Here is a 12,690-nt window from a genome sequence, read left to right as displayed (position 1 = left end):
GGTTGAAACAAAGAGTGCAAAGGGTTTTCATTACAGAAGAACAGAAAATTGGTTAAGTAACAAAGCCTTGTACTCCTTATTTTTCCTGAAACAAGCTAAGCAGAAATTACAGAAATAGGAGCTCCCAATGTCCAGGCTGTACTGAGCGAACATCTCCTTTGCCGGTTTCAGCAGGGGACAGAATTAAGAGTTTCTAGGCTGAGAGTCATGAGAAAGTCCCATAAGCTCGTGTGTTTCAAGGGACTGCAATAGGTTCTGTCACTTCAGTCCCTGAACTCTTTTTCCTTTTTGCCAAGACTGTGCTCTGGCTTGATGCTTGTTTTCATGGCTGGGCCAGGCAAGTGTCCCAGATAAAGACCTGTAAACCAAAGATGCTTCTTCTGTATTTAGTTACTACTAAACGGCTGCTACATGCAGCAATCTGCTCTTGTGCTGTGCTGACAGTTTACACTAACCTGTGCTCAGGGCATGTTGTACATTTTCAAAGTAGAGGAAACACTTAAGACAACTGTGAATATATGATTAACATTAGGATATACACTCTGCAAGGAAACTCTGATTCTGGCTCCCCGATGAACTAGCTGTAAAACATTTCAAAACACTTTTGTTTGCAGTGCCTCTTATTCTCTCTCATTTTCTAGTGTGTTGCCATAATCCTTGAGCTCTGTGACACCTGCCTGCCTCTGATGTTTGATTTCTCATGGCTTCAGAAGATCTTCTGTCACATTCAGTGCTGTCTCGCTGGGGCCTCAAGTACTGCTAGCTCCTTGACCAGGTGCTGGTCAGCACTCTTAAATCAGAAACAAACACTGGCATGTGGAAACTAGAGCAGAGAAACAGGGGGATTTACCCACACTGCCTGTGTCAGATGCCTCAGTGTCTGAGAAGCGTCATGTATCAGCTTCGTACCCTTCCTCTGTTCTGTCGTATCCCCCATACCTGGCCTGGATGGAAGCAGTCAGAGGGTAAAAGCAAGCTGCTCTGCTACCTACAAGTTATTTTTTCAGTGCTGAATGAGCTCGCCAGCACATGAGGCTTTCTCTAGCACTAAGCAAATGAAGTGGTTGTGCTTTCCCTTGTGCCATCTTCCCATTTGTCTGAATTTCATGTTCCTACGTCTAAGGGTAGAGAAGCAACAGAGTCCCAGTGTAGCCCCGTCTGTTGGGGTCTCTGGGCATAGAATAGCAGATGATTTGTTTTCTTTTCTCCTTAATAGGAAAAGGAGCTGATTCTCTTTCTTAACTGGGAAGGCTGAGCTCTCAGATCAGCGCAGAGCTGATCTGAGTTAAGTCCTTGCAAATCTCAGAAGATGTGAGGTACTTCATGCAGTGCATAATTCTTCAGTGCTTGTCAGATACGAAAGAGCTCGTTCAAAACCCACCGTTTTGAAAGTTCTTTGGGCAAAACACTGTATAGTTGGATGCCTCGATTTGGAGAGAAGGGTACTGCACTTGGGATTTAGTACTGGGCAGTCCATTTCCATAACCAGAATAGAATTACTTCTGTTGTGCAGTAGGGCATTTTGCTAAATTGGGAAGGGTATTGTATCTTCGAGGGGAAATGTTCCCCTTGAAGAGCTGAATTCAATCTTTCTTATTGCAGAAACCCTTTGCATCTGTAAAAATGAATTGTGGGGACAAAACTCAAGCGCATATATATATATATATAGGTAGGCTGTGAAGATGCAGATACAACCCCTTTGACTTATTCAGGGCTATCAAATACATATCCAAATCATGCTGACAAAAATGAAGTTCTACCGCTGAAGACCCAGTACTAGTTTTGTCTTGTATTTTGGACACCACCTTCGGCAGAGCCCCGTCATTCCCACTGCTGCATTTCTTGTTACCCCAGCCGTTTCCCTCTCCTGCCGCTGAGGAGGGGCAGGGCTGTAAATCAGATTTCCTTGGTTGCTGCTTGCCCTCACAAGGGAGCAGTGTGCGCAGCTCCGGGGCAGCGATGGTTAATGAATGCTCTGTTGCACGTTGAGGGCAGCCCCCCTGGCTGCGCAGCCACAAATCCTTCTAATAATGCTGGGTGTCGACAAGGTCGGGAGGTCACCACAGGCTGGTATATGTCAAGCTTTACCAGAAAAATGCAACTTTAGCTGAGCTGAGCATTTCCCGGTGGCGCCAGCCTCTCCAAGCCCTCATAAAAGGACTGTCTGCAGCCATCTACTGCTGAGTAATAACAGCCGCCATCAGGACCCTAAAATTATAAGGACAAATTAAATTGGCCCTTTCCATATTGTGTGGGACTTAAACACATGTTCCTTTGCTTGTTACTGTAATAGCAGGAAGCTGTGTGCAAGGTTTTACAACTAGAAGCACCATGCTGAAGAAATTCAGTTAAAGCTGTTGGTAGCAGGTTTGGGCAAATTTCAGTAGAAACGCTTTTTGCTTCATGTCATTGCTAATGCATAATAATAATGCTTTGTTCTCCTTTCCACAGAGTTTTCATTCTAAGATCTCAAAATAACTTAGGAACATGGAGGGGGGAAAAAAAAAAAGCCAAGGAAATTTTATCCCTATGTCACAAAAGGGATTGTCTAACGGAGAGGTTAAAGTAATAGGACAGTTTAGAGAATGGAATTAAAGTATCTGCTCTGGCCCTTATTCCACTCCCCAAACTGGGATTAAAACACGAGTCCTCTTCCACAGACCATCATTCTCCCCAGCTTCTGGATTAAATGGTTTTTTTACGATAGATGTGTTCTGAATACAATTTCTCAAAACAGTAATGACCAATCAACTGATCAAATCTGTGGAACATGACAGTCGTTATAATACTGAGAAGTTAGTATTCCAAATATGGAAATCATAGGACTAACTCCTTTTGAAATTTTAAAATAAAACTGTATAGAATTATATCGGATTGAAGGCATTTCTGTTTTGGCTGCGATTCATTAGCGTTCCGTACCAGGGAGATAGTTACTGGTTTCTTTGAGGTGGTGCAGTAATTCCATAAACAAGGGCTCTTGCACTTTCCTCTGAAGACCATCATCATCATCATCATACAGACCTGCAGTCAGCACGAGGAGATGAGCTAGAGCTTTTTTACAAAGGGCTGGGGTAGATTAGGGGCAGTACCACCCCAGACGTGGGAATTACTCTTAGATCGTGTTTTGATACTCCTCAGATATGCAGATCATCCCAATAAATAAAAAGCATCAGAAGAGGTAGTCTGTGGGCCTGACTGGTACAATGCAAATTACAAATCCCTGGGCCTCAGAGGGAGGGAAGATGAGTAGCAGAGGCCTGGCCTGACCCCATTTGTCAAACGGGAGGATGCCTCGGGCTCTTTCAAATAGCTGCTCTTTTCAAATGTAAGGATTAATTTTCCTGGCAGAAGAATGTTTTGGATTTTTCAGCTGGTGGGAGAAGGGGACCTTTAATACGCGGTGCGATCCAGCAGCGTAATTCCCTGGTGGTCTGAAGGAGTGTAAATAAGAGACTATCGAGTGTTTCGGGGTCTCTGAGGTCTTGCTTGAGCCTTGGTACTGAAAACAATCAGGGAGCCATTCAGTTAGGTTATGGGTGATACGTCAGGCATAGTCTGAAGGAGATAAATGTACCAGGGACCAGGAGGAACCCTCAGCATTACGCACCTTACAAGCATTCCTCATCAGGCCACAGAAAAAAAGACCGATGGCCTTTTCCTCAGTTGTATGACAGCAACTGCAATCCTCTTTGCATTTCCCCTCTCTGATACATATTTTTCCAGAAGAAATCCCCGGGGTTTAGTGTCCGATCAGTTTTCTAAGCAGTCTAAAATCTCTCTTATTCTCTAATTTCAACCTGTTTTCTATAAAATGAGAGGAAACTAAGCATGTTCATTTTTTTCCCCAGTTATTGATGAACAAGCAAATTGGATTAAAAAGATATGAAGTGGATGGAAGAAAAGTCCTTTTTTATTTTGATGAGGTAATGACTTTGTTTCTTATAATTATGTTGCTTTTCAATGACGGGCAAATGACCAGTGGATCCTATGCCGTAGGTACAGTGTATTGATGTGATGGTCCCTCACAGATGAGGAGTACCATGCAGCTTTAACTGGCCAGTTCCTGAGCCTCTTTTGAGGCAGGTAGGTGTTGTGGTTTTGGTTGGAAACCAAAGCGTAATAGAGGCAGGTGAATAGTTTCAGCTCATATAGAATTTCTGGGCAGGTATCGCTTAGTTTTTGCCTTAAAATAACCTCTCTTTTGGGTACAATTAGAATTGCTAAAAGGATGGAGTAAAAATGCAGTCCAACTTAGATCTCGCAGCACGTACGTGGGAGTGGAAGATGAGATCTCTGTTGGCTTGGTCATCAGCAGTAAATTGTTAGCTAGTTGCATTAGCAAGCTGACTGGTGACGGGAGTGGTGTTAGGTAGGCCAGGGAAAACAGCTTGCGTTTCAGGTTTGCCATTGTTGTATGGCAAGTATGAGCTTTAAAGGCCAGCGAAGTATCATGTTTTAATTCATCCTGTTTGGCTTTCCTTAATTGTCTTTGTCTCTATACCTAATATCAGAGGCATCTTCATTCTCCCCGAGTGTCCAGTGCAGCATGTTACATTAGGGGCATTATTTGTCTCTATCTTCACTTAAAGCAGCTTTTGTTATAATGAGTCTTTCATCATTTCATACAGATTCCTAGCCAATGCATGACCTGTGTAAAGTTTCAAGCTTTCAGAGAGCATATAGTTGGGAAAACAGCTCCTGTTCCTATCAAAGTGTATGATTACTATGAGCCAGGTATGTGCCTGTTTTTCTTTGATTTTTTGCCAGCATTAGAGCTCTAGGCATAAGGCTCACTTGTGATTTCTCATTCTTGCTGGCCTGCAGCTTTTGAAGCAACTCGTTTCTACAACGTGAGTGAAAACAGTCCCTTGGCTCGGGAGCTCTGTGATGGGCCAACATGCAATGAGGTGGAAAGCTCAGCTAGCCAATGGGTTGGTAAGTTACACCAAAGCCAAGCAGATTTTTTGGAAAATGGAGACCACAGACATACTGTCCAGGAGTTCAGAACTCAAAATTATATTTAGAAAAATGCTCTATTTCACTACCTGTGTTAGTAAAAGTTTTACAAAGGTTTGTGGGGTAGCAGTATTAAACTTGTGTCAGCCAAACAGACCAATGTAGTCTGCTCTTTGGTCACTAAAGTGACTATTATTTGCTTCAGAGACAAGATAAGATGTATCATTCTGGAAGAACCTGCACAATGTGAGATATGTTAATAAACGTAAAGGTAAAAACTCTTTAAAATGCAGTTTGATTTTCTTTTTCTAAAACATCTTGCTATAGAGTTCCACAATTAACTGTAGAAGATTGAATAATTTCATGCATCAGGGAAAGGAATAACTTTCCCCAGAAACTATATGTTCCTTTCTCTCTTCTATGTCATACAAAATAGTTGCATTATCCTACGTCTGGAATCTGCTGCAATATGGTTCTTTCAGAAAGACGACTTTATTCCCAGAGCTTTTTATTCTACCAAGTTTGTGAATTCCTATGAGAAGTCTTAGGGACTTCAACATGAAAACTCACATCAGAAAAACAGAAGAAAATTGCCACCTGATCTTTCCCTTCCCCATGCTGTGCAAAAATATTGCTTTGGATGTTTTTGTTTACTTTTCAGGCTTTGTTCACTCTGGACCATGCAATAACATTTTTGGCTGCTTGGAGGATGAGTATTTTGAGCAGTGCCTGTGTTCACGAGACTGTGGCTATGACGGGGAACCTGTATGTGGATCAGATGGACAAATTTACCCGAACCATTGCCAGATGGAAGTAGCATCGTGCAGGAATAATACAAGGATAGAACAGATGCCCATGTCTCAATGTTCTGCCTGTAAGTTTCATTCAGTTCCCTTTTCTGTTCTGATCTAGTTGCAGAACACTACAAATCCTCGTCTACGGAAATGATAATTATATCAATAATTTCCTCAAGTTGCGCCAGGGGAGGTTTAGATTGGATATTACGAAAAATTTCTTCACTGAGAGAGTGGTCAGGCATTGGCACAGGCTGCCCAGGGAGGTGGTGGAGTTGCCATCTCTGGAAGTGTTCAAAAAATGTGTGGATGTGGCGCTTCAGGACATGGTTTAGGGGACATGGTGGCGCTGGATTAACGGTTGGACTTGATGATCTTGAAGGTCCTTTCCAACCTAGTGATTCTGTGATTCTGTGATATGTGTGGTAGGGAAAAGAGGAGAATTCAAAACCTCCTATGTATTATTTTGCTGTAAGAGCAGCTACCTTCCTGCTTAGCTCAGAATAACTGGTTTTCTGTTCTCGTTAATATGTTTTACCAATCAGAATGTACTTCAGAGAAAATCAGTGATACTGTTTTATGTGAAGTGAATAATCCTAGATAAAAATGACATCCATGAAATGTAACTTTCTTTGGAGATTCTGCCTGGGCTTTCAAGATGTGCGGTGTAGTAGCTCAGTGAACCGAGTATGCCATCTCTGGAAATGCAAACATTTTCTAGAGCTTCATTAACAAATCTTATGACCAATGCATTTATTTTTCTATTTATTTACAGCCAAGAATTTGCCAGAAGAAAGGGAGACACACTCCCACACAGTTGAGCAACCCAGTGTTCAACAAACTCCAGCAGGTAATATCATACCTTTGCATTTATCCGAGGCATTTTTCTTTAGCAAGGTTAAAGCTTATCCTATCACTGTATAAAAGTATATATGGCTCTTAAGCACATTTAAGTAAAGGTGCTGAATTTCTTCATCTTTTAGAAAAGACAGAACGTTCAAAAATGAGAAAAAATGAAGAGGTCAAGGAAACTTAGGATGATAACTATTCAGCAACAGACTACCTCTTCTAGTCCTTTTCTTTCAGGAAATCTTGCATCATACCTGCTTTGTTCAGTGCACATGCAAGATTTATGTAATTGTTCATAGGAGTGGGCAAGTGACCCCCCTGTTTTCTCAGCCTTGGTATGTTTGAATAACACACACTCTGTCATCTTTTCTTCAGTATTAAGCTGGAAAGATCACATTTTAAACAAGGCTGATGTAATGTGTGTCAACGAACACGCGAACAGGACATGACAACAGACCAAACCATTGCAAGAACTAGAATTCAGGTGGATTAACTTTGTCTCTAGCAGTTCTGTGCAAAAATTGAGCTGGCAGTCTTGATTCTTTCAGAGCTGCTGTTTGGAATAAAGAGCCTAAGTGAGCAAAAATGTTAAGGTCAGTAGATGGAGTAGCCAGGAATTTGGCTGCTCATTTTATTTGGTGCATATATTCGTATACTTTTTTTCAAGACTCATGTTGAACTTGCTCATGGCTCACAATAAATCTCACCAAGAAGCAGTGGAGGGAGCAATAGAATAGTTTGTTTCATGCTGTTTCTAGTAAATAAACTGGACTAGATTTTTCCTGGCTGCTTTCCACTCATTAATTTTCCCCTGGCCTCTAACTCTCCTAACAAATCGGTAAAACAAGTTAATTCTTTAAGAGAAGACTCTGTGCCTCGTCATGTCCTTCTTGTGCACCAGAGTTCAGACTAGCATGTGTCCAACATGAGACACCATCCTGTTCTTTGCCCTTCCTCTGCTCTACAGAAGTTGATGGACAGTGTTCTTATTAAGGTGTAAAAGCATGGTGAATATTCCGTTATGACTATTTCTATACGTCATTCAGTCTTAGTGTTTAATGTCACTCCTGTTTTCCCTCCGTTTGTTTTGGGACTTAGTGTGAATCTTAGTGTGAAGAAAAAAAAAAAATATATATATATATAAAAAAAAAAGATTGCTGTCTGTTAGAGTAACCGAGATGGATGCTTGTTGCTTTTTATTCTGTGCAAATGCTATGTACTCAGCATGGAAACTCTGTTTGCCATCTGAGCCCTTTAAAGCAGCATTCCCAAACTGCTCTGTAGGGCACTGCTGGTATGCAAGGCCATACTAAGTGTTTTGCTGCTGGTCTACAAAATGGGACTGCAATTACATTATTTTCAAATAAAAACTTGATAGTAAAAATATGGTTACCTAGGGAAAAAAATTGTGTAACTTGATGGTAGTCCACAATCAAAAAATTTTCAGAACAGTGTTTCTGAAATAATCTGTATTAAATTATCTGTCTAAGAAAAATAACCCTCTGGTTTCTGTTCTAAACAGACAAAAGCAATGTTATCTCAGTAGGCTATCGGTAAGAGCAAAAGTGGAAATTCTGATTTATTTTTTTTGTGCGTGTGGCATTTCTATACAGATTTTAGATTAACAAACCTGTATCCCGTAAGGAGATGTTTGTCAAAGCACAAGCACTTAGAGCTGGCTTTGTTCTAGGATCTGTGAGCGTTCAAGTTGAGAGTCTCCTGGAAGGCAGATACTCTTCTGAACTGAGCTGTCTGAGCAGCCATGGCAGAGTGAGCATTCAGAAATAAAACTGACTAAATCCTGCATCAGGAAAAGCACCCAGCATGTGATTTTCATTAATCCTCTGGGCTCCTCTCAGGTCAACCACACGGTACATGAATCAAAGTTTAACAAATGAATGAATCCCTCCTTATACACGGGTCTCATTTGGACTCACTGGTTTGTTACCATTGAAGCATGTGATTGGTTTAAGTCGGCTCAGGTGCTCTGGGTTTCTAGTGAAAGTTTTGACGATCCATGTCTAAATCTGCGATTTCCTAAAAGGAGGCAAAACTCCAGGAGCCAAATCAAGCTTAGGGCAGGTTGGTGAAACTGCCTCGGTGTGTTAATCTTCAGGAAATACCATTTTCTCGGAGAACCTCGTGGTGTTTATATTGTCTGAAATCCTTCTGTATTTGCCATATGACTTGTGCAGGCTCAGCTTGGTTTCATTGATGCTTTCATTGTTAGCACTTGTCTACGTTACCCCAGCAATGGAAACAATGGGAGCCAGCTTCCTTCCAGCAAACAGTGGGGAACTTCATAATGTGTTCGGGCTCACTCTGGCAAACACAGACGTGCAGTGTAGTTCCATATACACCAGTGAGTTTGCTAGAATGAACAACGGCTTTTGAGTTATGCCGTTCAAGGTAAGCTATGGTAGATAGATGGTCCTGAAAAACATCTGAAAAGCAAAAAAAAGATGCAGTGCTTCTTGCAGCACCTAGTTATTGTCAAAGCATTTGAAAATGCCTTTCAAAAGTCTGCAGCAGATGTTGCAGTGAGGGAGGCAGAATAGCTGAGGTTTGATCTTAAAACTGTAGCCTTTTTTTGTACAGATGGGTAGATCGTCTTCACATCTTTAGAAATATTCTCTTGATTGAGAGGGAAGTGTGCAGGATGACAGGACTCAAATGAAACAACGCATGTCTGCATCCCCTTCCTCAGCTGTTCTTTTTCACAGGCAAGTTACTGAGACTCAGAGGGACGGAACAGGTTTTTGTTGAGTAGCGTGGACCCACCTCTGCCTCTGAGCATTGAAGCTCTGCTAGTATGCTTTCACAGCCTGTTCCAGTCATATTTGCTTGTACTGAAAGCTCCTGGAGCAGGACTTTGGTTGCCAACTGGAGTATCAGTATCTCGAGTGCCTCTCTGGCTTTCCTAAGATCGTTATCACACTAGCCTACAAAAATATGGGTGGATTTCAGAGCCTCAGGGATCCTCAGTAGCTCTGATATCATCTCTTTGATGAAGTGGTGCTTTGATTGCTTCCATAGATCTTCTGAAATTGCTTAAATCTTCTCTGCTGAAAGAGCTAAATGTGTAGCTGACTCTGTTGGAAGACAGTATGTTGATATGATGGTAATGTCGTGATTCTACATGTATTTGATGGAAAAGCAATGTCAAAGTGTGGCGCAGAGGTACTCAGTGGTACCAGTGCTGCTGTGGGGTTGCACTCTGTGCGGCTCTGAGCAAGCAGCCCACCCACCTTCGTGCTGTCTGACCCCCCAGCCTTCTCCCCACAGCTGGAGCCATGTCATTTGTACAGTTCTGCTCTGGCAGTTAGAAGGGCCAGTAGCTGGAAGAAAATTCTAGGTGGAACTATGTTTCTTTTATTTGGTGATGTTGTTACTATTTTTTAAAAAATTAAATGCCGTGACCCATCACTAGCTCCTAACAGGAACATCAGAGTGAACTCTGCTTCCAGGTGGGGTCATCTTGCAACGCTCCCTGGCAGCGGTATTATTCAGAGGACCGCTGTTCTTTTAGGATTGATTGAACTGGCAATGGGCCGCTTTTCCTTTCACCCCATCGGTGTTCAGCAAACATTGGCTTAGGCACAAACATTTGGAGATGGGGGAGTGGTTTGTATGCAACAGGAAATGTCGGCCTTTCATCTTTGCTTTGACTCCAGTGCTGCATTCCTGGGAAGAGTGAGGTCTGTGATGTTAATTCTGTCCCCGGTGGACAGCAATCATCCATTCATAGAACAAGCTCATGATCTGGCAGGTTCTCACAAGGAGAAGGCCAAGAAGAAGTGAACACAGAGACTGACTCCGCTTTCAGGCAAGCGTTCCCTTGCCTAGGGCTGAGCCTGGTGCTGGGAGGATGTGGGAGGCAACAAGGAAGAGCCTTCAGATATTTTATTTCTAGAGAACAAACATTTTCAAAGGCTTTGATGAGTGTTCTCCTTAAATAAAGCCAACTTTGCGGCGGGGGGCGAGGAGGGGGACTTTTCCTTCTTGTAACAACTATGTTTCAGTGATTGCTTTAGTCTGGATTAGAGCAGTGTATACAGAAAGCAAATGGGAAAGATGGACAGCTGAGCTGGCTCGAGGAACAGTTTGGAAAACGGGTACCAATTGATATTCCTAAAAGTTTTATTTTGCAGTCTTACCCTCCGGACAGTGAGCAATCACCCACCACAGAGGGTGGGTGCAGCCTCTTTTGAGTGGGATGTGTACTGTGTGAGTGACCTGCCAGTGTCTTAGTATGAACTGCAGGGAATGCGGGGAGGATAAGTACCTGTTTCTGCCTGTGATGTGTCCGTTCCTACCTGAAAAGATGGAAGTTTCTCAGTGGTATATGACTGTGCTGAAGCAGATGTCTCTCAGCTACTGCTAGTTCAGGCTGAGGGAGAAGCGAACGGCTTTGTTCTAGACTCCTGGCCTGTGGTGCCAAAATCTTCATTCCAGTTGGGCTGAAAAGAAATCTAGCTGCTTAAAATGATCTTTTTCATGACATGCACCAAGTAAACTGCTCTAACACAGTCTGCCCTTTAGCTTTGTAACTGACTTTTATAAAACGGTGCGTAAAAGAATGCACACACTACGCATCTTCGTATGGATTGGTATCTCCTTAACTGAGGTACTTGGCTTGGACCTAGTCAAAGGAGAGAGATGTATTTTCAGGGTGCAGTGTAACTCATCTGCGACATCTGGTGTTCCCAAAGATATCTCTTACTCTTATCTTACTGTATAGAGGTCTTGGTGTGAACTGGTTCCTAACTTAAGCACCTTAGTTAATGCTTACAATTAGATACTTTAAAATGAAACTTGGAGATTTTTTTCAAATTACATGGCTGCTTTTTTCCCCCGCTACGATTTCTTTCATTTTTTCCAGTGCCCAAGTCTCAGGCTGGGAATTTGAAAATTCTGCTTTACGGCAGCTTTTCTCCTGGCATGTGAATCCAAGCATGCATGTGCAGGTCTATTGACATGCGTAGCCTCCTTTACTCATATAAGGCACTCATTTGGCCCCTGATTTGCCTCCCTGATTAACATTCCTTTCCTTTTCTGTCATTCTCCTTCTCTGTGATGCAATATACGATGCTGAAATGCAGTTTCTTTGGCTAAAGCACAACCTGAGACTCTGTGGTTTCCTTTCCAGCAGAGGAAGGCCCTCCGCTACAGACAGATCTGTCATACTACTCCTATGAATATGACCCAGACCCCTACGCGTCGGAAGCTGACGTTTTTGAGAGTGTGGCAGAACTGACAACAGCAAGCACGTTAAAAGAAGTGGACAAGATTCAGGAAGTAGTGACCACAGTAGAATGGTGAGCCGGAGAGCGGGGGATCATAAATCTAGTTTGAGTCTCAACATATAATGTACTAATTCATGTGTTGGGTCAAATGTACTCAATTCCTCAAAAGGGGCATTCTTACAACTGACTTGCTAACCTCTTTTGCAAGGAATCGCCAGGAACAAGATCTTGTGTAGTGTATAAAAGTCTTTGTGACCTGAACGTCTCCATCCCTTGCAGAATAAAAAGTGAATAAAAAGGCCTTTTAAGCTTTTCTCTGCCCACCCCAGTGACGTTTCGCAAATATATGTAATAGGAAAGTGACTTTTCTTCATTATGTTCTCTTTTCAACAGAAATATATAATTTAAATAAAGAGAAGAGGCTCAGAATCAACTCCTGTACGAGTTTGTTCCTACAGACGACCTGCTGCAGAACAGAAACCGAACGATGACTACTTCCTGATGCACTCAGAACTGTAGGCTTTGCTGCCCCGTGGGGGGGATCTGGAGCGCTAAGGGAGACACTCAGCGTTATTTTTCTGTCAATTTTCCTGCCTTTTGTGCATCCTCTTTGGATTACTTCCAAGGATAGGAGACCAATATACTGTGCCCTCTAGGTGAGAAAAATAGGGGCTGGAATTCAAACCTATAGACCATTTCAGAGTGTTTTCTTTAACTGTCAGGATACTGCAAATGCCATTTCCTAGCTACATTTAGAAGCTAAGTCCAGGCCTTGTGCTTAGCTGAACTGCTGTTTGAGGAAAGATGGCTGAGAAGTTTTCTCTCAAATTATAATAATAAAAATC

The 12,690-nt window shown here is 42.3% G+C and overlaps 1 protein-coding gene across 1 annotated transcript in view; it reads left to right on the top strand.

The window, feature by feature from the left end:
- Nucleotides 1-11,921, top strand: part of CPAMD8 (C3 and PZP like alpha-2-macroglobulin domain containing 8) — a gene marked incomplete at its 3' end in the record, with an annotated part of 54,255 nt that extends 42,334 nt beyond the window's left edge. Inside the window, exons 37-42 of the mRNA XM_082011086.1 lie at nt 3,849-3,923; nt 4,629-4,734; nt 4,825-4,935; nt 5,618-5,830; nt 6,526-6,600; nt 11,752-11,921. Coding sequence (XP_081867212.1) covers nt 3,849-3,923; nt 4,629-4,734; nt 4,825-4,935; nt 5,618-5,830; nt 6,526-6,600; nt 11,752-11,921 — 750 coding nt within the window. The remainder of the gene's footprint in view (nt 1-3,848; nt 3,924-4,628; nt 4,735-4,824; nt 4,936-5,617; nt 5,831-6,525; nt 6,601-11,751) is intronic.
- Nucleotides 11,922-12,690: the final 769 nt, after the last annotated feature.

This window comes from Phaethon aethereus, assembly GCF_964289735.1.
Source record: "Phaethon aethereus genome assembly, chromosome: 26".
Classification (NCBI taxonomy): Eukaryota; Metazoa; Chordata; class Aves; order Phaethontiformes; family Phaethontidae; genus Phaethon; species Phaethon aethereus.
Note: the sequence above shows the minus strand (reverse complement) of the source record. Positions and strands in the feature narration are given on the sequence as shown.